The sequence below is a fragment of the Terrapene carolina genome, unplaced genomic scaffold (genome assembly GCF_002925995.2).
Source record: "Terrapene carolina triunguis isolate 2854851 unplaced genomic scaffold, T_m_triunguis-2.0 Scaffold111, whole genome shotgun sequence".
Lineage (NCBI taxonomy): Eukaryota > Metazoa > Chordata > Testudines > Emydidae > Terrapene > Terrapene triunguis.
This window is the reverse complement of record NW_020664462.1, coordinates 7,779,148-7,800,298: the sequence shown is the minus strand read 5'-3', so window position 1 is coordinate 7,800,298 and position 21,151 is coordinate 7,779,148. Positions and strand designations below refer to the sequence as shown.

Below are 21,151 nucleotides of genomic sequence, written 5' to 3'. Positions count from 1 at the left end.
TTTTATTCAGAACATCTGTCACTGCTGTACATTTGAGTTCTTAGAGTACACTGCAATACATGCCGGAGGGAATGTAACAAAAATCGGATTCCAGTGGACTTATGTCACCAGGCCTGGAACTCATTGTCCTGGTTTCAGAATTAAGGGCCAAATTCTACTCTCAGTTACACCAATGTGAATCTAGAGTAGCACCAGGAAAGTCAGTGAGGTTACACTGTATTTACTTTGGTGTAACTGAGAACAGAATTGGGCTCTAAGACTTTAGAATTGACTGTTTCCTTCTTAGCAGCATTTCAGTAAATAGGTTCTGCATGAAATTACAGTGTGGCAATGAGAATGGTAACTGGAACCAGAAATGGAAAAGAACAGTAATTTTTTTCAACAGTTAGAGGCTCATGTATGTGACTTATAGTGAATCACAGAATGAGAACTTAGGGATGGAAAAGTACGTTGAGGTCATATCCAGTCAATCTCCCAAGTGTAGGATTGTGCCCATTTTCTAGTGTTTTGTGAAGTCTATCTTAAAAGGTCTAAAGCAATAGAGCTACTCTTTAGTTGAATACAGTGCACACCATTAAAAACTCAATGTTATCCTCGCTGCAGTGATCCAGACACTATCATGTCTTTAACCCTCACTGCCTTTCCCCATAGCTACTTAGCTCCTCATTTTCCCACTCTTTCCTAACGAGTTAAGTGAGTGATCTGAGAGGAGGACTCAGAACCAAGAACTAATCTTGGCTCTGCCAATGGTTCCCGCTGTGGTGGAAATGGGCATGTTACTAAACTTTTCTACCTACATTTCTTGATTTAGAAAACTGGGACAATGACAGTTATCTGTTAACTCAACTTATTCATTAAAATGCCACTGATGGGAAATATTAGCTTCAACCCCTTTGACGCAACCAGCACACTCTGTGCATTAACAAGATCTGCTTTATATTAACTCACAAATTTACTGCACATTCTCTGTCTTCTGGTACTTCGTCTGTTTATCCGCCCGGTGCAACACTCTTCCCATAACCTTTTGCAGCTAGGAAATTTGTCTGTTTCGCAAGGCACCTCTCACACTTAGATGTATTAGAAGCAACTCATCCAAGGGGAAATGATATCTAACCATCTTAGCTAAGAAATAATTGATGAAAACATGCAAAATGGGAACTGGTGGGCAAGCTTTATTATCCATCAGTTTGGCTTTTTATTGTTCGGTAATGAGCAAGCAGTAGAGATTCTGCTTCATGTATGGATTCTGCAAAGACACTGTAATATCTCTATAAATTACTGGTGAGCTCCATTTTGGAGAAAAATGGGTGTTCCATCTTAAGGTATCCATCATTTAAAAAAAAATGTTCTTGACTCCTTGTTTATTCAAATCCCTTTTTAGCTTAGAAATGAAATGTGTTTCCTTACAGAAAACTTTTTGTCTTCTATCTCATCCATGGATTTGTTTTCCTAGCGTTGGTCATTACTGTTGGGATATTAGCATTGATCTGATTCTAACTTGTTTAAGAAAAGACAAAACAAGATTGCAGCAGTTCTTTAATTAAGCCTTAGATTTTAGAGATTTTCACAGATTTTGCAAGCATATCTGGGAGGGATAGCTCAGTGGTTTGAGCATTGGCTTGTGAGTTCAATCCTTGAGGGGGCCACTTAGGGGTCTGGGGCAAAATCAGTACTTGGTCCTGCTAGTGAAGGCAGGGGGCTGGACTCGATGACCTTTCAAGGTCCCTTCCAGTTCTAGGAGATAGGATATCTCCATTAATTTTTTTTTTTTTTAATATAACAGAACGAGATTGGTCAAATATAGCCCAAATTTCTGTAACATTGGACTGTCTCTGATACCACTGCGAGTAAATCTTGGCTTCTTGAAAATGAAATGTTAAGCTTTTGCACACGGAATGCTCTACCAACCCCTGTTCTCAAAGCCACCACTGTTATTTTTACATGTATTATTTATGTTGCAGTAGCACCTAAAGACCCCAGTCAGGGTGGGGGCCCATTGAATTAAACACTGTGCACCCACATAATGAAAAGAACCAAAGAGCTTACAATCACCATCCCTTGGACCTACCACTCGCAAATTACGATTGGTGAAGTCTGTAACTGATGTGGAAATTCATTATTATTACCTGTCTGTCTTGGATGACACGCTTCACTCGGCACCATGATGTCTGCATGCCTTTTCAAGAGCACAAGGCTCTTGACCCACAGCCATCACTTCATTTGCTATAGATCTCTTTAATCTGACCTGTGTAAGGCACCACTGGTATAATAATTGGTCATAATTGTATGTTGTGGCTGCATATAGGGCCTTGTTCAAAACCCACTGCAGTCAATGGGAGTTCTGTCACTTATTTCAGTGAGGTTTGGATTGGACCCCTATCTGTTTCCATTCCTCTCCATTATTTTTCCCCTTTTCGTCTGTTTCCTATTTCATCATGCGAGACAGTTCTTCTTCTGTATCAAAACTATCCAACGCCATATTGTTCTGTGTTTGTCCAGCGCTTAGCACAGTGGGGTCTGGGTCCATGACTAGGACTCTTAGATGCTACCACAATACAAATAATAATATTAATAAATCACATACTGCTTCTGTTATACTCATGACTCTATTTCTAGTTTATCTCAAAGATCTCTGTTTAAAACTTTTTTGTTTCTGGCAGGGCTATTCTTCTATTTATCAATATTCCCAAACATTCAGAATTGAATTTTGTTTTCTTTAATCTGCTTGAAATCTGCTACAGTTTAATGGCCACAACTGATCTGCCCTCCATGCCATCCTAGAACTGGAAAAAAATATAAGTGCAAGTTCAGTAGCATTGGCGAGTTTTTAAAAGGGGCATTAATGAGTTAGCAAACTATTGCCTTGATCCCAGACAGTGATCTGTGAGGCCGGGCCTTTGCAGCCACATAGAATCCTATTGACTTCAACAGTGGTGCTGGGTGAAATTTTAATAATATATTTGCTGAAAGATGCAGTTTTGTTGACCCAAAACTATTTGCAAATTCATGGTGCGTTCACTGAATAGTTTCAACTGAACTGAAAAAAATCAAAATATTTTGGAAATGTCAAAATAAAACTTTTTTTTCCTACACAGAGTTTTGTTGACTTTTCGATTCACTGGAAATTTTGAGAAAAAAAACACGTTTTTGGTTTGCCCAAAACAAAACTATTTTTTTTTTAATTTTTCAGAATTGCCAGTGAACTGATTTTATTTATTTATTTATTTTTGCCAAGCTCTACTCACTTTTGCAAGATAGGACTTTGCAGGAGAGGAGCTTGTAAGTGTAACAGTCATACCCGAGCAAACAAAAATAAGGCAGGAAAAGGCAGGGTTGATATTATAAATAAATACAATTCAAATTTAAAGAATGTAAAACACAGCAAGCATAAAAATTAAAAACTGTGCTAAATAAAATGGAACAAAAAAAGCATCAACCATGGCCATTCAGACCCCTTGTTTTTTCTGATGTTGCATCCTCTTCCCATCTGAATTATAAACATTACAAGGAATGATGAGAACATTGATTGGTTTCTGCTCAAGCTGTGTGACTTACTAAAGCACCAAAAACAGGGGGGAAAAAAGCCTCTGCCTCATATTATTGCTTCTGAAGCAAACGTAGCAAGAATGCAGTTGTCCTGTGCTATAAGAAGATAAGATATGAATGGTGAAATATGTGCAGATCAGGAACTTTCACAGTGGCAGATACATTGGAAATGATCCTGCCACAGTAAGTGTTGGGGAGGAGAGTTAAATTTGCCATTGTGCAAGTATGAAATTAAGTCAGAGGTGTAAAAAGACCACCCAGAGAGTTGGAAATGAGTCTTTCTTTGCAGGTGCTCTCTTCTGAAAGGTTGACATTTTCCAAAGATGAAAATTGCCTCAGTGAAATTTATGAGAGTACTTAAGGGATTTGTAAGGGAGGGGCAAAGTGGTAGGGAAGTCTCTGTAGGATTGTAAACATGCAGCATAAAAGATACCTAACTCCCTATATTCCCCCCACACACACCTTTTTGCCTGCAATAGGTTAATAAGCATCTGTCAAAAGTGATGAAATATTTTAAAACTGATGCATTATAGTATTCATTTGTGATACGAATATAGGCTTCTTAAGAGAGGACTCTCTTTATACTTGTCTCCTGTAAAGTACAAAGCATATGGCTGGCCCATAACAAAAATGACAATTGTTAAACACTAATAGGTCCAAGAGCCAGATCTCTCTGCAAGCTCTTAGGGTTGGTTTACACTACCGTGGTAAGTTGACCTAAGTTATGCTGCTTCAGTAACGTAACTGAAGTTGACACAGCTTAGGTTGACTTACTGCAGTGTCTACACTGCGCTGTGTCTTGGGAGATGCTCTCCCACCGATTTCTTACTCTTCGCAGGGAGCTGGAGTACCGGATTTGACAGGAGAGTGCTCTGCCATTGACTTAGCAGACCCGCTAAATTGACACCGCTGCATCAATCACAGCAGTGCCGATCTACCGGTAAATGTAGACATGGCCTGAGTAAATAGGGCTTGTCTAAAGATTTTCAGCAGCCCAAGAGGAGAGAAGGGAATCTTTGGGTTTTTATTTACACACTCTGAATTCTGCATGTGCATCAGTGTGATTTCAACAGACAAAGATGAATGAGTCTCCTGAGTGTGAGACATCAGGAAAATATGCAAGCTCTTCTTGCTAGTGGGTGAGGCTGGGGCAAACAACTGGCTTCTTTGGCCAACAAGAGGCATGGGCACAGAATTCATCTCCTCTTGCAGAAAACTTGGGGTATTTGACTGCCATTATCTTCTTGAAGGTGACACATCAGAAATAGTATCCAGGGTGGGATTTTCAAAAGCCCTCAATGTTGGCCTAAATTTGAAGTTTGACCATTGACTTCAACAGAAGCAAGTTAGGCCAGCAAATGAGCACTTGTGAACATTCCCCCATTAGGCTATATTCCCCTTTTCACTGTGTTATTGGTCTCTGGTCTCAAATCTTGGGGAGAGCTGATAGTATTTGTTTCATTGAAACCCTTGATTATAAGTCCAACTAACAACACTATTTTATGATATAGTTAAGACCAACTCTTCCTCTAGTGTAATTGGTGTAGCTCTGTTGTTTACAATAGTTGAGGATTTGGTATGCAATGTTTTAAACACTAGTGGAACACGTATTATGTTAATGCAGTATGTGCTTTTAGTTCTTTGTGCAATATACATATCTGAGGCTGCAGCATGGGGCACGGGTCACTTGCTGGAAGATTCTCTGCATCTTGAAGTCTTTAAACCACGATTTGAGGACTTCAATGGCTCAGACACAGGTTTGATACAGGAGTGGGTGGGTGAGATTCTGTGGCCTGTGTTGTGCAGGAGGTCAGACTAGATGATCATAATGGTCCCTTCTGACCTTAAAGTCTATGATTCTATGATTCTGCAGGCCTTACTCACATGAGCAGCCCTATTGACTTCAGTGGGACTGTTCGAATGAATAAGAACTAGAGTGGAACCTTGGTTGGAAACCTTTTTCTATTTTCTTAATCTCACATCAGCACATATTGTTTGAAGCCTTTTGGGTGTTATTTTAGCAGCCATTTATGGGATGACAGCATTGTTACAAGGAAGTCACTGACTATTCACATTTGTCTTTGATTTACATGAATACTAATATAAGTGTCTTTGTAAAGTGAAATCTTTTCATCAATTTCCCTCTCATTTGAAATCTTAGATCTATGTACTTCTCTTATTGTTATCTCTTTTATGATGATCTATTTTTTTAGCTTTTAACTTTGCAAAATTTCTTCTGTACTTTTGAGCCAAGAATTTACAACCCCTCCCTCTCCAAACTATTGAATAAAAGGATGTGTTATGTAGACATTAACAAAGTAATGAGTCAGGGAACAGTTACTTACTGATCTAGAGAATTGTTACCTAACATCCCAAGGAACTCTGCTTCAGGAAGATGCTTGATTTTGTGTTTATATAACATTTCAGATGCAAAATATATATCTTATTAACAAAAGTGCATAATTCACAATTCTGAGAATTTTGTTTAGATTTGTGTAATGGAATGGGCTATACAGCATATCCTTTATTTTTTCTGATTAGCTCACATTGTCTATAGGCAATGTGCCTGAGAATTGGAAGCAGCATTATATATGCAATATATACCATAATGTCCACAGTAGCAAATAGACCTGCTAGAACCCTCTCCTGACATCTTTATTCAGTCCCAGGAACTCAGGAATAAAAGACTTATCAGATCAGATCTAGAGCAGCGTCCACCTAGTCCAAAATCCTTTCTCTGACAGTGGCCAACACCAGAAGCTTTAGGGAAAGTTGCAAGAAGCCACATAGTGGACAATTATTATGGAACACCAGCCCAAAGGGAAGGTTTCTTTTTAGTTAGTGGATGAGGATTTAGAGCCTTTTTATATATTTGTATTCACCCTAATGTAACTGTGGATATTCTCATTATCCATATAATGTCCAAACTTCTTTTGAAAGTTACTGACCCTCAGAACAAGTAGTTCTGTGTTGGAGGATGACAGTTGACCTTACGTCTCTTTGTAGAGTCATTGTCCAATACCTTGTACCAATGACAGCAGTTTTGCAGAGAATAGAAGTGGCATAAAAAGTGTGGCTAAACGGAAGGCTTCGATTTCTGTGGTTATCAGTGCAGCAGTCATCAAGATAAAATTCACAATATTAAAAAAGGAAAAATAATATGAAGGAAAGAAGAATACTGGATCTATGAAAATCAGACATACCATTCTAATGTTAAGCAGTTCTAAAGTTAATGTTTGTACAGCACCTAACACAATAGAGTTGGGGTCTCTAGGCACCACCTCAATGGAAATAATTATAATCATAATAAAAGCTATCCTGTTAACATAGAAGCTTTATTTTTGTCTTTAGTTTCCCTAAACAATTTCTGGAAGATAAAACAGTCAGCAGTTCCATGGGGAAAACAAAGCTGCATTGTGTTCAGATGCCATATTTCAATTACAGGAATATAGCAAATAACTAAATATCTTTTATAGCTGAAAACTTAAATCCCAACAGGAAGAAAAAAGAAAGGTGTTCCTGGTGCATTAAACAGTCCAGCTACTATATTTATCCATTTACCTGTTAGTAGAGGGGCTGAAATCCTGAGCTTGCTCCCTGCTGTAAAATGTACTGCATGATAGACTGGTCCCAGTAAGTGAACACATCTGCTGCTGCTCCATGTGAACCAATACCTCTGGACATTGCATTGATTTCAGGACGGTGTCATCGTAAAAGGGCAACACAGGACTTGGGGAGGGAAGGGGATGGTACTGAAGTGAGTTTTAGCCCACGAAAGCTTATGCCCAAATAAATTTGTTAGGCTCTACGGTGCCACAAGTACTCCTCGTTGTTTTTATCATGGAACAGATTAAGGCAGGAAAAGAAAATCTTATTGACATCAGTGGATATAGGAGCATGGCCTAAATAATTTACATATCAGTATGTTGTAAACACCAGAAATATATATATATTTGTGCAATATACATATCTATATTATATAGACATATATAAAATATACATATATAAAAAACATGCACCCCAAGAAGAGTTTTTACCCCAAAAAGGAAGAAGTGTCAGAGACTCTATGAAGTCCAGTAGGGACTTTGCTATTGCTATCGATTTTACGTGGAAGGTGGTCAGATTCTACAGTGGTGGGCAGCAGGATAAAACCCTACGATAGATAGATAGATAGATAGATAGATAGATAGATAGATAGATAGATGATAAGTTAGGTGATTATTCAAAAACCATCAATAATACTGTATTTACTTATATTTCAAACTGTTGGAAGATTTAAAAATAATGGCCATTCAAGTAAGTTACACTTTATATTGTTTTTCCATGAAGAATGCTTAGGGCTATATTTAGTCTGTGGGTGGACCGTCCATATGAGGTCAGCAGGAGTTGCAAATGTGACTTGAGAGCATGATAAGGTCCTTGCAATTGAAGGTTAAAAAAAAAGAACTGAGGTTTATCAAAGGCGGCCAATACTAATGCGTTGATTTTACTCCATCTGAGATTCTGAGAATCTTTCCATTTTAGTAATAATGGAAAAGGTTGTTCAACGTCAAAAGATTGTATTGTTTTATTCTACTCATTCAAAACCAAACCCAACCCAACCCAACCCCCTGAATTTGAGATGCCAATGAAAAATGTGTCGATATGAGGGGATTGTATTCGATTGTAAACTCTTCAGAGCAGGGATTTTGTCTTCCAATATGTCTGTACAGCACCTAGGAATAACTAAATCATCATCATCGTATTACTCTACTCTTTTCAGTGTGGTTTAGTAGCTATTGCAGGTAACTGGGTTCTCCTTGCTTCTGAATTCCAGGGATGGAATCCTGGGCCCATTGAAGCCAATGGGAATTCTGCCACTGACTTCAGTCAGGCCAGGATTTCACCCTCTGTGAAAAAGAGGTGTTCTTAACTGCGGTTAGCTAACTCAGGTTACAATAGCAGTGAAGATACAGTAAATCGGCTTTTAACTTAGGTTAGTAACTTGAGTTTAACCTCAGGTTCCTCTATAGGCTTTAACTCAAGCTGCTATGGTAAGTTAATGGCCAAGTTGCAGTGTCTTCGCTGCTAATTTAACCCCTGTTAATTAAACCAAGCTAAGAACACACCTTTGTTGCAGTGAAAAACATATCTGTGTGTAACCTTGGGCGAGTTACTGGGCCTAATTGTGCCTCGGTTTACCTAATTGTAAAAATAGGGGAAATAATCTGTACCAGCTTTAGTGGTGTACTATGAGCCTTAATTAATTAATGTTTGTTGAAAGTGATAAATTAGTGAAAATTATTGTTATCTCTATTATTGTACACCATCAACTGTTTTGTTTTTCATGCTTTCTCTCTTTCGTCCAGGTTGGCTGCTATTTGAAGACCCCGAGGTACCCAATTTGGGTCGTGTGCAGTGAAAGCCATTTCAGTGTGCTTTTTTGCTTGAGAAAGGACTTACTAGGTGACTGGAAAACGGAACGGAGATTTGATCTCTATTACTATGATGGCCTGGCCAACCAGGAAGAGGAAATACGGTTAACAGTTGGTATGTATAGGAGAACCTTTGCATTTCCTCCGCAGTGACAGTAGCAGCATCACACCTGAAAGAAGAGTCCTGATAAGATAACCCAAATCTAGCCAGCTGTTGTTGGTATCAGACTATTAGAGGTTTGGTGCTCATTGCCTAGCTTTCCATTATTAGTTACAATAAATAGAGTTCGCATCATGATAATTTTGAGGTTAAGGGCCCTTAAAGGTTTAAAAGTGAGCATGCACTATTTCCCAGAATCTCCTACACCCTTAAAGAAAGCTGATTTCTAAGGGCTAGATTGTGATCTGGTCTATCCAGACTCACAGGGCCATAAACCAGTTGTGGATAGGCTCCACACCTCTGCAGGCGCAGGGGACAAAGTAGGTACTGCAGGCTCAGTATTACCCCCTCCCCTAGCAGGATGGGTGGGAAATGGCAGAGAGGGTGGGGAATGGTTACAGCCTTAGCTCGAACCTTAATGCTCCTTCGGGGACAGCTGAGTTGGTGCAGGGAATATAGTAATCTGCTGCTAATAAGGTCCAATTCCTTCCTTGGACTGCTTGTGAGGCAGCACACCTACACACTGCCCTTTAGTCATGGCTAGTTGTAAGTGGGCAATCTGGCCACTCATTAAACAGAGCTGATGTGCCCAACCTTGAGAGTTGCAGTGTGGAGTTGTGGGTGCTCGGGAGCACCTTTCAAGATTTGGTCTTTGGTAAGTGAAATTGTAGCAGCACCATAGTTTGGATCTTCTTACTCAAATTCACCTAGAGTCCGTCCTACTGGGATGATTATGAAGGTTGTAGGTTATCTCAGTGATCAGCTGCCAAAATCTTAGGAACCGTTTCCCTACCGGTTCTTCGGCGGCGGGTCCTTCACTTGCTCCGGGTCTTCGGCGGCACTGAAGGACCCGCCGCCGCCGTGCCAACGAAGACCCGGAGCGAGTGAAAGACCTGCCGCCGAAGTGCCGCCGGTGAGTACAAGCCCGTTCTGGTAGGGAACCACCCGGTGAGCACAAGCCCCACATGCCTCCCAAAACAGCCTACCCCCCCATCCGACCCCCACCCACGTCCTGCCCCCAACTGCCCCCCTCAGAACCCACAATCCATCAACCCCCCCTGCTCCTTGTCCCCTGACCACCCCTTCCAGAGACCCCCCCACCCTAACTGCCCCCCAGGACCCCACCCCCTACCCAACTCACCCCGCTCCCTGTCCCCTGACTGCCCCGACCCCATCCACCACCACCCCAACAGACCCCCGGGACTCCCACGTCTACTCAACCCCCCCCATTCCCCGTCCCCTGACCGCCCCCCCAGAACCTCTGCCCCCCCAACTGCTCCCTGCCCCTTATCCAACCCCTCCTCCCAGCCCTGGCCCAGCCCCCTTACCATGCTGCTCAGGGCAGGGTGTATGGATGCCGCACGGCCCGCTGGAGCTCGCAGCCCCACCCCCTTACCATGCCGCTCAAAGCAGCAGGAGCTGCAGAGCTGCCCAGGAGCGGTCCAGAGCGCTGGCGCCGGCGGCACGGTACGCTGAGGCTCTGTGAGAAGGGGGAAGGTGGGGGAGGGGCTGGGGGAGCCTCCCCAGCCGGGAGCTCAGGCGGGCCGGACAGGATGTTCCCGCGGGCCGGATGTGGCCCGTGGGCCGGTGTTTGCCCACCCCTTTAATAACCGGTTCTAAACCGGCTTCTAAATTTAACAACCGGTTCGCACGACCGGTGTGAACCGGCTCCAGCTCACCACTGGATCATCTCCATAAATAAACAAACTTCCAGGTACCCATATGTGGTCTATTTCAGAAGTGAGAAGACTTACTAACATATATCGTACAAAGGGCCACTAGGAGAGAACCTTTATTATAAATAGCTCCTGCTACCCTTACACACAGCTACTACATTTATTTTTTCATATGCCCCCAATTTTTGTGAAACGTATGCCTCTTGGGCTGACCTTTTCCATGATTTTTTCCAATGTTTTTGTAAGTTTGAGAAAAAACATTTCAGTTTTTGTGTTATTGAAAAGCAACAACACACCCTTTTGGTTCAAGCCAGTCTTATTAGTTGTCCATGGTCAAGGAGAACCCTTACTTATTAATTATTTCTAACGGCGGTGAGTTTCAGTTTGTGGCAAGGACGTCATTTGTCACCATAATAGTAGAGACCTAGGTTCTATTTACTCCACTGCTACTAACATCTGTGCACTTGGGCAAGTCACTTCACTTCTGTTGTTCTTAGTTTATCCATCAGTAGAACAGGAATAATAATACTTGCTCACACTTTGAAATCTGTGGATGAGAAATTGCTAATTATTATGTTGTGTATTGTTTCTTTGTACCATTCAACCAACTCTTATGACTCCAATTTATTTCTCCTCTGGAATTAGGCTTGGATTCAGAAATATGTTTTAAGTTTAAGGCATCACTCCCCCAAACGGTTTGCACTACTAAATCTTTTCTTATCTTTGGAATTTTGCAGTACAGCATTAACTCCAAATAGTTTCACCATTCCAGCTAGAAAATCTCTCTAAGAGTCCTCTGAGCCCATTGTGTGTCTTTGGAGATAGCCATCCTGCTCAGTACAAACTTTGTTTGATCATGAGAAATATTGGAGTTCTTTAACATCTCCTAAAAAGTGGAACTGAGTCTTCTGAGTCCGTATGCGCTGTGCTTTCTTTGACCAGATGTGCAAAAGTAGCGTTCCTTGAAATGATGCCCTTTGCCCAGGGCTGTAGTTTGTAACCAAGGAGGCAGAATCAAGGCCTGGTAAAGCCTTTTGCAAAAATAGAGAAAGAGTCAAGAAGTGGCAAGCAGAATTAACTTCATTCGGAGTGGACCAGAACACAATCTATGTAGGACTTTACTGATACACAGTCTCATGCTCGCCCTTTGCATAGGGGCAGATTTTATCTATAGTGCTCACTCATATGGACCCATTTGCCACAAGTTAGAGAGAATACCTGTTATCTCTTGCCAAAAAACAGAGCAAATCCCTGGTCGCAGAACTTCACTCTGCCTTTACAGGGCAAAAAGGGCCTTCTTCCCCACAGAAAGTCCTACTCAGATATAGGCAGCAAATAGGCTGATTTATTTGGAGGAAACGATACACTCCATGAGAACTTTACATGACTCTCCTGTTTCACCCATGTGCCTTTGTCAGTCATTCAGGGACTCTCCGTGGGTTCAGAGATATTTATTATATATTTTACACAGAACTTTCAGAAAAGAATGACTTTTTTTGGACTTCTGGAGAGATGTCGCTGATCTTTATAATGATTACAGATGATGACCATGTATCTTATCCCATTCAAACATCCTTTGAACTCAGAACTCTTTAAAATGGGGTTCTCAGGAGCATACAGTCATTTCCTAATTGCTAGGGAAAATATAACTGTGGTTGGAGTTATTAGAAGGTGGCATTTTCTCCAGAGGCACATTCACCACCCATAATTCCAAGGCAGCTGCCATAGGTTACTGTAAAAAGTTTGATTGACTTAATTGAAAAGTAACTGATTGAGGCTATTGGGTATTGCATGTATATTGATTGCTGTACTTCCCGTTAAAACGAGTTTTGTCCCGCATTTAAGAAGAGAGGTCATGTGTGTGCCACTATAGGCTTTGTGGGGAAATGATTGGTAAAACGTAAGTGGTTCTGAATGGCAGGGTACCATTTTTAAATAATAGAAGTACCACTTATGACGTTTTCAGACTATCATACTTTTCTTTAAACTACACCTTTGCTCATAGTACATTACCAGACTCATCCTGAATGGAATCGGCTCTATATGATAATATTTGATCTGCCATCCCATGCTAATACTTACTGTTTGCAGGATTTGGAAAGAGGATTTAGCATGTAGATTGGAAGCTCTTTGGGGCAGGGACTATCTTCTTGTTCTGTGTTTGTACAGTGCCTAGCACAGTGGGGCTCTGATCCATGATGTTGACTCCCAGGCATGATGATGGTGATGATAAATATCTGAAATGTCTCTGCAGATACAGTTCAGCCTTACACTGAAGATAAAGAAAATGACCTTATTCCTCCACTTGAGCACTGTATTAGGACAAAGTAAGTAACCCTCATCTAAAATTTTATGGCACTGAGTTTCAGTTCTCTAAATTTTTTCTCAAAATGAGGTTTTGACTTGCCATAAAAGAAATATGTCCGGCTGAGTCATACAGAGTTGTTGGTTAACAAAAAGAAAGGACCTGAATGAGCCAGAGCTGGATAACAAAACATATCAAAAATAGGGTTCTATTCCTGTATGATGTTATGATGACCACATTAATGGGCTGGGATATTCAATTTAGTGCTTAAAGAAACCTTCAGTAAATCACTAAGAGCTGGCCATATTGCAGTAATTCTCCTTGACTTCCATAGGACCAGAATTGGGCCCCCCAAAACAATTTGTTAGAAGAGCACAAAATGCATGAACATAAGAACGGCCATACTGGGTCAGCCCAAAGGTCCATCTAGCCCAGTATCCTGTCTTCTGACAGTGGCCAATGCCAGGTGCCCCAGAGGGAATGAAGAGAAGAGGTAATCATCAAGTGATCCATCCCCTGTCACCCATTCCCAGCTTCTGTGAAAAGGAGAAGAAAAGTCCTTTTTTCTGTCCTTTTAAATGTCCAAATTCAAAGCACAGAGAAGGACGAGCAACTGTAATATGAATGGGATTTAGACATGAATGGGGAAAAAAAACAGTAACAGGGCAGACAATGCTGTGAGCTTAACAGAGCAAACAGTACTGTAAGATAAACATGCATGCTTTAAATAAAACCTGAGCATGGGGGCAGAATAGGGTATTTGTATGGTTACTCATAAATAGAGTGGATATGCTGCTATAATAGCATTAACTCAGACAGCTGATGGCATAGCAGTCATGCTGGTGATGGCCATTATAGATAAGGTCGCAGAACAGTATCTATTATAATGTTCTGTTTTCACATGCTCACAACTTTCTGAAGCATTTAACCTTTTAACCAAAATATTCCCTGCTTGGGGTCAGCCTGATGGTGCTTTTATTTATTGATTTATTTTTTTATATTGAAGGTTTGAGTAAAATCCTTTTCATCTTTGGTGATGGTGAAAAAAAATCTCAAATATTTCCATAGTAAAAAAAAAATTGTGAGCACTCTTTCTTTTATTGCGATAACTACAAAAAAAAACAAAAAAACCCCCACTGCTATTTGAAACTGCCGTCCTGGCTTTTTAACAGGCATCTATGAGGAGTACGTGATTTCTCAAGATTGCAAAAGCCCCTGTTTTTACACAATGTTCTGATTGTTTGAAGAAATGGGACTGAGCATGCACAATAGAAATTGTTTTTGTTTTGTTAGGTAAGCTCTTAGGCCAACTGCTGCCCTCAAATATGCACAACTCCCACTGCAATGGGAATTTCATGCACATGTCGGAGGACAGATTTTGGTACTTCAAAATAAGTGTGGTAGTCATGTTTGTGCAGCTATTTAAGGGCTTAATCCAGTTCACACATTGAAGTGGATGAGAAGATTCCCAATTGTGTCAATGGAGGGGGAGGGAGATTATGTGTGTAACTAGCTAAACAAAAAAATGTATCCTCTCCACTGGCCGAGCTTGGAAAATCCCGTAACTGGGTATCTCTGAAGCAAGAAACATACACGCATCATTGGTGAAGACTGTAGCACTTGTTAAATCAGCAACACAAACAGCTCCACATTTTTTAATTTCCTATTGTCATCACCCCCCCACTTCCAGTTTTCTTTTAAAAAACAAACTGGGACATTAACTGTCAAACACCATTGCAATGCAAAGCTGATATTACACAGTCAACATCACAAAAAGTTAGAAAAGGCAGAACATAACATTACAACAGATACATTAGCACAGCTACATTGCATGTATGGGATGCATCTATTCTCATGACCTGGCTAAACACACAGCCTAACAAATGACAGTTTAGGATGTGAAACCTATACCCAAAGAATACGCAGGATGGGCAATGCAGACAAAGTTAAATTTGTTGATATAATCACTTTGTTTCCTGACTTTTGAGGATTGCCACATTGCAACACAATTCTACACAGTGTTTTTTTAAACTTTTCCCTACATTAATTTTTAGAGGGTGGAATTAAAAATGAATTCCACTATCAACAAAAAGAACGAGGAGTACTTGTGGCACCTTAGAGACTAACAAATTTATTTGGGCATAAGCTTTCGTGGGCTAAAACCCACGTGGTCTCTAAGGTGTCACAAGTACTCCTTGTTCTTTTTGCTAATACAGACTAACACGGCTACCACTCCGAAACCTGTCCACTATCAACGTATCTGGTTTGTGTCAGTTCTAAGCACTAAAGGCTGTCTCATTGATCTGTCTGTCTGTCTGTCTAGTGCTCTTATTGATAAGTTGCTAATCATTGTACTGTAGCCTGTCAGCAGGCGGCCAATCAACAAGTAGCAAGTCTAGAGGGTGGTCATGTTATACTCCTTCCCCCAGCCCCCATTTGATTACTGTGTTCCTTAGAATCATCAGAAGGCACAGAGGGAAAATGAAAAACAAAGATTGTGTGTTCTTATATGTAACAAAAAATCCATATGCTAAGTATGTTCTGGAAACAAAGGTTATTATAAAGCAGGCACTGAAGTATACATGCAGAGAGAAAGAGAGAGAGAGAGAAGGAAAAACTACTTTATATGGTACAGGCAGAGCAGAGGAAATACTTCAAAAAAACCCTTGTATTAAACAAAAACAATCCCTAGTCCCTACTTGATCCCTGTTGCCATAAGACTTTCACTATGGAGGCAAGAATAGCTGCAAGATTTGGGGGAAGTTTGTCGTTTGCCCCTCTAGATTCTCAGAACCAAGTTGTTTTGCAGAGGACTCCAATCCTAGATTGGGATTTTCAAGAGAACTCAATTTTTCCCTTTCTTTCCCGCTATTCTGTTCTGTTCTATACAGGTTCTTACATCATGCCCATCACCGTAGTAACTGAGAACCTTCCAGTAGTGCAGGAAGCAATTTCAACTAACATCTGTCATGTGTGGTTTGTTCTCTCATCCTCTTCCTAAGGGGAGAAATGGGTGTGCAGTGCAGGGTTTTTGTTTGTTCTTTTGAGGGGCATTTTGAGGGGGAAGGTGTTTTAATTTTATTTAACGTCCACGTTGCTCTGAGAAGACAAGGTCGGAGAAGTGCAGTTTGCCTTTGGAGCAGGAGGCAACACAGTCTGAACATTGCCTCCTCATGTCGCTTCCAACTGCAAACTCCCAACCAATGAGTCAGAGCAACCGCATGCCCTTCCATTGTGCCTCCCAGCTCCAGACATCTGGGGAAGCAGTTAGATTCTGACCAAAAGATGCCTGGAATGTGCGTCCTTGGGTTGTTTTGGCAATGCCGTGCAGACTTCAGTAGAACACGTTTGTATCGTAGTCCCCATCCTCAGTTGTTTTCTGTCTTCAACGGTGGAAATAACATCTGTCAGCTCTGCCTGAGGGGACAAAACTTTGATCTTATTTTATCATCTAAATTCAGCAATACATTTTATTAACCCATAGCCTCTACCTTCCTCTGCAGTTTCCGGGCTATACAGTAGCAGAATACAGCTGTTGTCCTTTGAAGTGACACACTCCACTGGGACAATAGGGATGTACCAAATACCATATGCAGGGCAGCACTGCAGGTACATTTCACCCCGAGTTACTCACACATTATGCAACAGCCAAATAGTTAGCACAGCCCCAGCTTTATGAACTTTATTCTAGACTGAATGCTCTGCAAGGGCTTAATTCAGGTTCCTTTGGAGTCAATGGCAACACTCCCATTAACCTCAATGGGCTTTGGAGGAGGCCTCAAGTGAATGGCATGACTAAGGCCTGGTCTACACTAACACCCCAATTCGATCTAAGGTACGCAACTTCAGCTACGTGAATAACGTAGCTGAAGTCGACATACCTTAGTTCGAATTTACCGCGGTCCACACGCGGCAGGCAGGCTCCCCCGTCGACTCCGCGGTACTCCTCTCGCTGAGGTGGAGTACCGCAGTCGACGGCAAGCACTTCCTGGTTCGAATTATCGCGTCCCGACCAGACGCGATAAATCGAACCCGGAAGTTCGATTGCCAGCCGTCGAACTACCGCGGTAGTGTAGACATACCCTAAGAGTTTCTTGTTATTGTTAATCTGATAAAGTAGAATTGAATCAGAAGCAAAAACGCCAGGGTAGAGTTGAGGTAGGGTAGCGTGGGGGGAAAGCTCAAACTGCCATACTCCATGCCCTGCCTATTCTGCCAATAAGGAAAGAACGTGCCCAGCACCTGACAGTTCAGCACTTCGTGTGAGTTCATGAAAAGAAAAATACTGACATTCCAGCATCTTCAACTCAAGCTTTTATGGGAGGTGAACAACAAAGGGATTTTTTTTTCAGCCTACCAATAGCTCAAGGGAAGTGGTTTGTAAATCCGTAAGGAAAATCAGTGTTGTTGTGAGAGTTGTCCTGACTTTTGCCACAGAATATTTTTTCTACTTTTGTTTTTGCTGAAAACTTAATTACAAAGAAAAACATCGTCAGTGTAACATGACTAACATGTGTCTCAATGTGCAGCAGGAAGAGTGGTGTCCGCCATAACGATGGTATTTCAATACTTTAGTTGATAGCGCATTCACCAGAGTGCTTTTTCTACCATGTGGTTTTGCATTTGCCAATCCAGACAGTCGTATCATATCATCCCACCAGCTCCTGATGATGGAAGATGATGTGGCAGGCAGAGCGTGCATGGAATGGTGATGTGTCTGAGCTCTGTAGCATTGCCAAAGAGGCCAGGAGAGGATGGGGATTATATTTCTTAGCCACATATTATTGCTTTTTTGGTCACATCAGGAAGGATGTTGATAAATTGGAGAGGATTCAGAGAAAAGCCAAAAGAATGATTAAAGAATTATAATCTTTAATGCCTTATAGTGATAGACTCAAAGAGTTCAATCTATTTAGCTTAATAAAGAGAAAGTTAAAGGGTGACTTGATTACAGTCTAGAAGTATCTACATGGGGAACAACTATTTAGTAATGGGCTCTTCCATCTAGCAGAGAGAAGTATAACACTATCCAATGGCTAGAAGCTCTAACTAGACAAATTCAGACTGGGAATAAGGCATACTTTTTTAACAGTGAGGGTAATTAACTATTAACAACTAGTAACAATTTACCAAGGGTCATAGTAGATTCTTCATCACTGACTTTTTAAATCAAGATTGGATGTTTTTCTAAAAGCTCTCTTAAAGGAATTATTTTGGGGAAGTTCTATGGCCTGTGTTATACAGTTCAGACTAGATGATCACAATGGTCCCTTCTGACCTTGGAATCTATGAATCATTTTCTGAACTTTTTGCAGTGATTCCAATGTGATTCTAATTCGAAAGTCCACAAGACTTTCAAGCCAGATCAAAGTAACTGGTGTTTGGAATGTATTAGATTGGAGGTGACTCATAGACTCATAGACTTTAAGGTCAGAAGGGACCATTATGATCATTTAGTCTGACCTCCTGCACAATGCAGGCCACAGAATATCACCCACCCACTCCTGTAACAAACCCCTAACCTGTGTCTGAGTTATTGAAGTCCTCAAATCATGGTTTAAAGACCTCATTTTCAGAGGCTTCCAAACAGGCACTTGCAAATATTACATGTACAAGTGGCTGTTTGTGTGTGTAGCTCAAGTAATGCTTCATCTAAATACCCAATTGTACTCTCCATGGGCCTGATCTTCAACCCGATGAGGTCATCAGTAAGACTCCCATTGACTTCAATGGGCTTTGGATCAAGCCCGGTGTCTTTCTCTAAGTTTGACAATGCCTAGCACACTTTGGGTTCTACTACAAATTACTGAATAAATATGTTGATGTATACAGATGTAGAGGCCCATTTGAAAATGCTCTCCTAAATATGTATCTTAGCATTATTTCCAGGGCAGGGCAGAGGCAGATAAGAGAAGATATAGAATTTTCCAGTAGACGTGTGTCTATTGAGCATTTGAAAGAAATAAATGCTAGCAGCAGCAGCAAAATGTACTTTCCTGGGCTTAGGGTCACAAATACAAATCACCTATTCAGAGGCCCATCTATTTAGGAATGTGCAAATTACCTAGTGACATTTGAGATTTAGAGCAGTAGTAGTTGCTTAGGGTTAACCCTTATAGAGATCACTAAGAGACCACAAGAAAGATGTCAAATCTTTTGGGGGCAGAGAAGTTAAGGCAGAAGACAGTATATAATAGGAACAACTATTTGATTTTAAGTGTGTGCCTCTGATTACAGTGGAAGGGGAAGATAAGGAGTTTTCAAGTGTCCCCCCCCCTTTGTTTCTCATCTGATGCTTGGCCTTAACAAAGTTTAAATAAGATCAGTAATATTATCCCCAGAAAACACATTAGGAAACCTGGAATTTAGGCAGTAAACTGGGATTTGAAAAGGAGTCTAAGTGGGGAGCTGCTCCAAATCCCATTGAAATCTAATGGGAGTTGGGCACCTAAAAGTCTTTGAAAAGCCTTTGAAAGTCTCACCCTTGAATATTAAGGGCAGAAACCTAATAAGAGACCTCTTAGTCTCCAGGCCAATTCAGTTTTGGGGGCCCCTCTGCAGAGAGTGCCAGCCAGCATGCGAATGGGTTCCAGTTGAAGCCGTGGTTCCAGAGGGGTGGATTCCTGTTGAATACACAAAGGTAGTGGTTGACATTCATGGGTCCACCCCAATTAAACACACCCTGCGCTATTTTTTTTGGAGGGGCACCACTCCAACTGGCACCATAACCCATTAGAATAAAACAATCTCTTTCGTCCTTAGGTGGAAAGGAGCCGTTATTGACTGGAATGGCACAGAACCCATCTTGTGACTGAACTGAAATAAAAGGAAACTGCTAGAACAGCACGTTCTTATTCTCACCAGTAAGGAAGCAGGGCGAAACTCCTGGCCGCTTTTGCAATGTATGGTGAAGCTGAGTGACACGCGGCATGCAGGCGGGAAGAATTTCACCTTGCGCTTCAGCTATTTCATCCATTGCGTAAACATCATTTACGTAAATTCTCTGTCACGCACAATGCGTGAAAGTAGACAGAACCTCCACTGCCAAAATAAACTTTCAGACAAAGCAGTAAAGCTGTCAACTTCTACTTGAGTTCCATTGCTGGGTTCATTCTGCATCTTGCAAGTTTCTCCAAAGATCAGACAAAAGAAGCCGCACCCAGATTTCTTTGACATTTGCTTTTCCTTCCTCCCCCTCACAGCCCCCACCCAAGGAAACCAAGGTACAAACGTGAAGCACTGCTAGAGAAAGAAGTTATCTTCTTTCACTAGTTTTTGTAGTTCACACTTTCCAATGAACTGGTTATTAACACTGTAGGCACTTGCAGTATGGCCTGGACTACACACAGGTTTTGTACTAGTGTAACTAGGTGGGGATATAATATTTACTGATATCATTATACTGGTACAAGCCCTAGTGTGGAAGCCAGTTATACCAATATAAGAGTCCTTATACTAGTAGAATTTATTCCTCTGCCTGTACAGGCGACTATGTCTATATTATGAACATCTGCAGCCATAGCTATGTCAGTCTGAGGTATTAAGAGGGAGATCCCTGACCAACATAGCTGTGCCAGGAGAAGCTCCTAGAGTAAATACAGCAATACTGGCAAAACTTTGCTTTTACTGATATAGCTTGTTTCACGCATGGGGGTGGTTTTACTAAATCAGGACAAAGTGCATCTATGCTAGCACAGCTGCATCTACACTAGGGATATCTCTACACTACTGAAACAATGGGCTTGTCTTCACTATGGAGCTAAATCAGCGCTGCTGCAATCGATGCAGCAACATCGATTTAGCGGGTCTAGTGAAGACATGCTCAATCGATGGGAGAGCGCTCTCCCATCGATTTCTGTACTCCACCTCAATGAGAGGCGGAAGCAATGTTGGCGGGAGAGCGTCTCCCATTGACATAGTATAATGTGGGCCCCGCGGTAAGTAGATCTAAGCTACGTGTACTTGACTTACGCTACTAACGTCACTCAAATGGCATAGCTTAGATCGACCGTCAGCGGTAGTGTAGACCTGCCCTAAATTGGTATAGCTA

At 41.4% G+C, this 21,151-nt stretch overlaps 1 protein-coding gene across 1 annotated transcript in view; it reads left to right on the top strand.

Moving 5' to 3' along the window:
- MINDY4 (MINDY lysine 48 deubiquitinase 4) overlaps positions 1 to 20,854 on the top strand; it is a 105,394-nt gene extending 84,540 nt beyond the window's left edge. The window contains exons 14-16 of the mRNA XM_026651996.1: positions 8,895 to 9,075; positions 13,051 to 13,123; positions 19,864 to 20,854. Coding sequence (XP_026507781.1) covers positions 8,895 to 9,075; positions 13,051 to 13,123; positions 19,864 to 19,912 — 303 coding nt within the window. The 3' untranslated portion in view covers positions 19,913 to 20,854. The remainder of the gene's footprint in view (positions 1 to 8,894; positions 9,076 to 13,050; positions 13,124 to 19,863) is intronic.
- Positions 20,855 to 21,151: the final 297 nt, after the last annotated feature.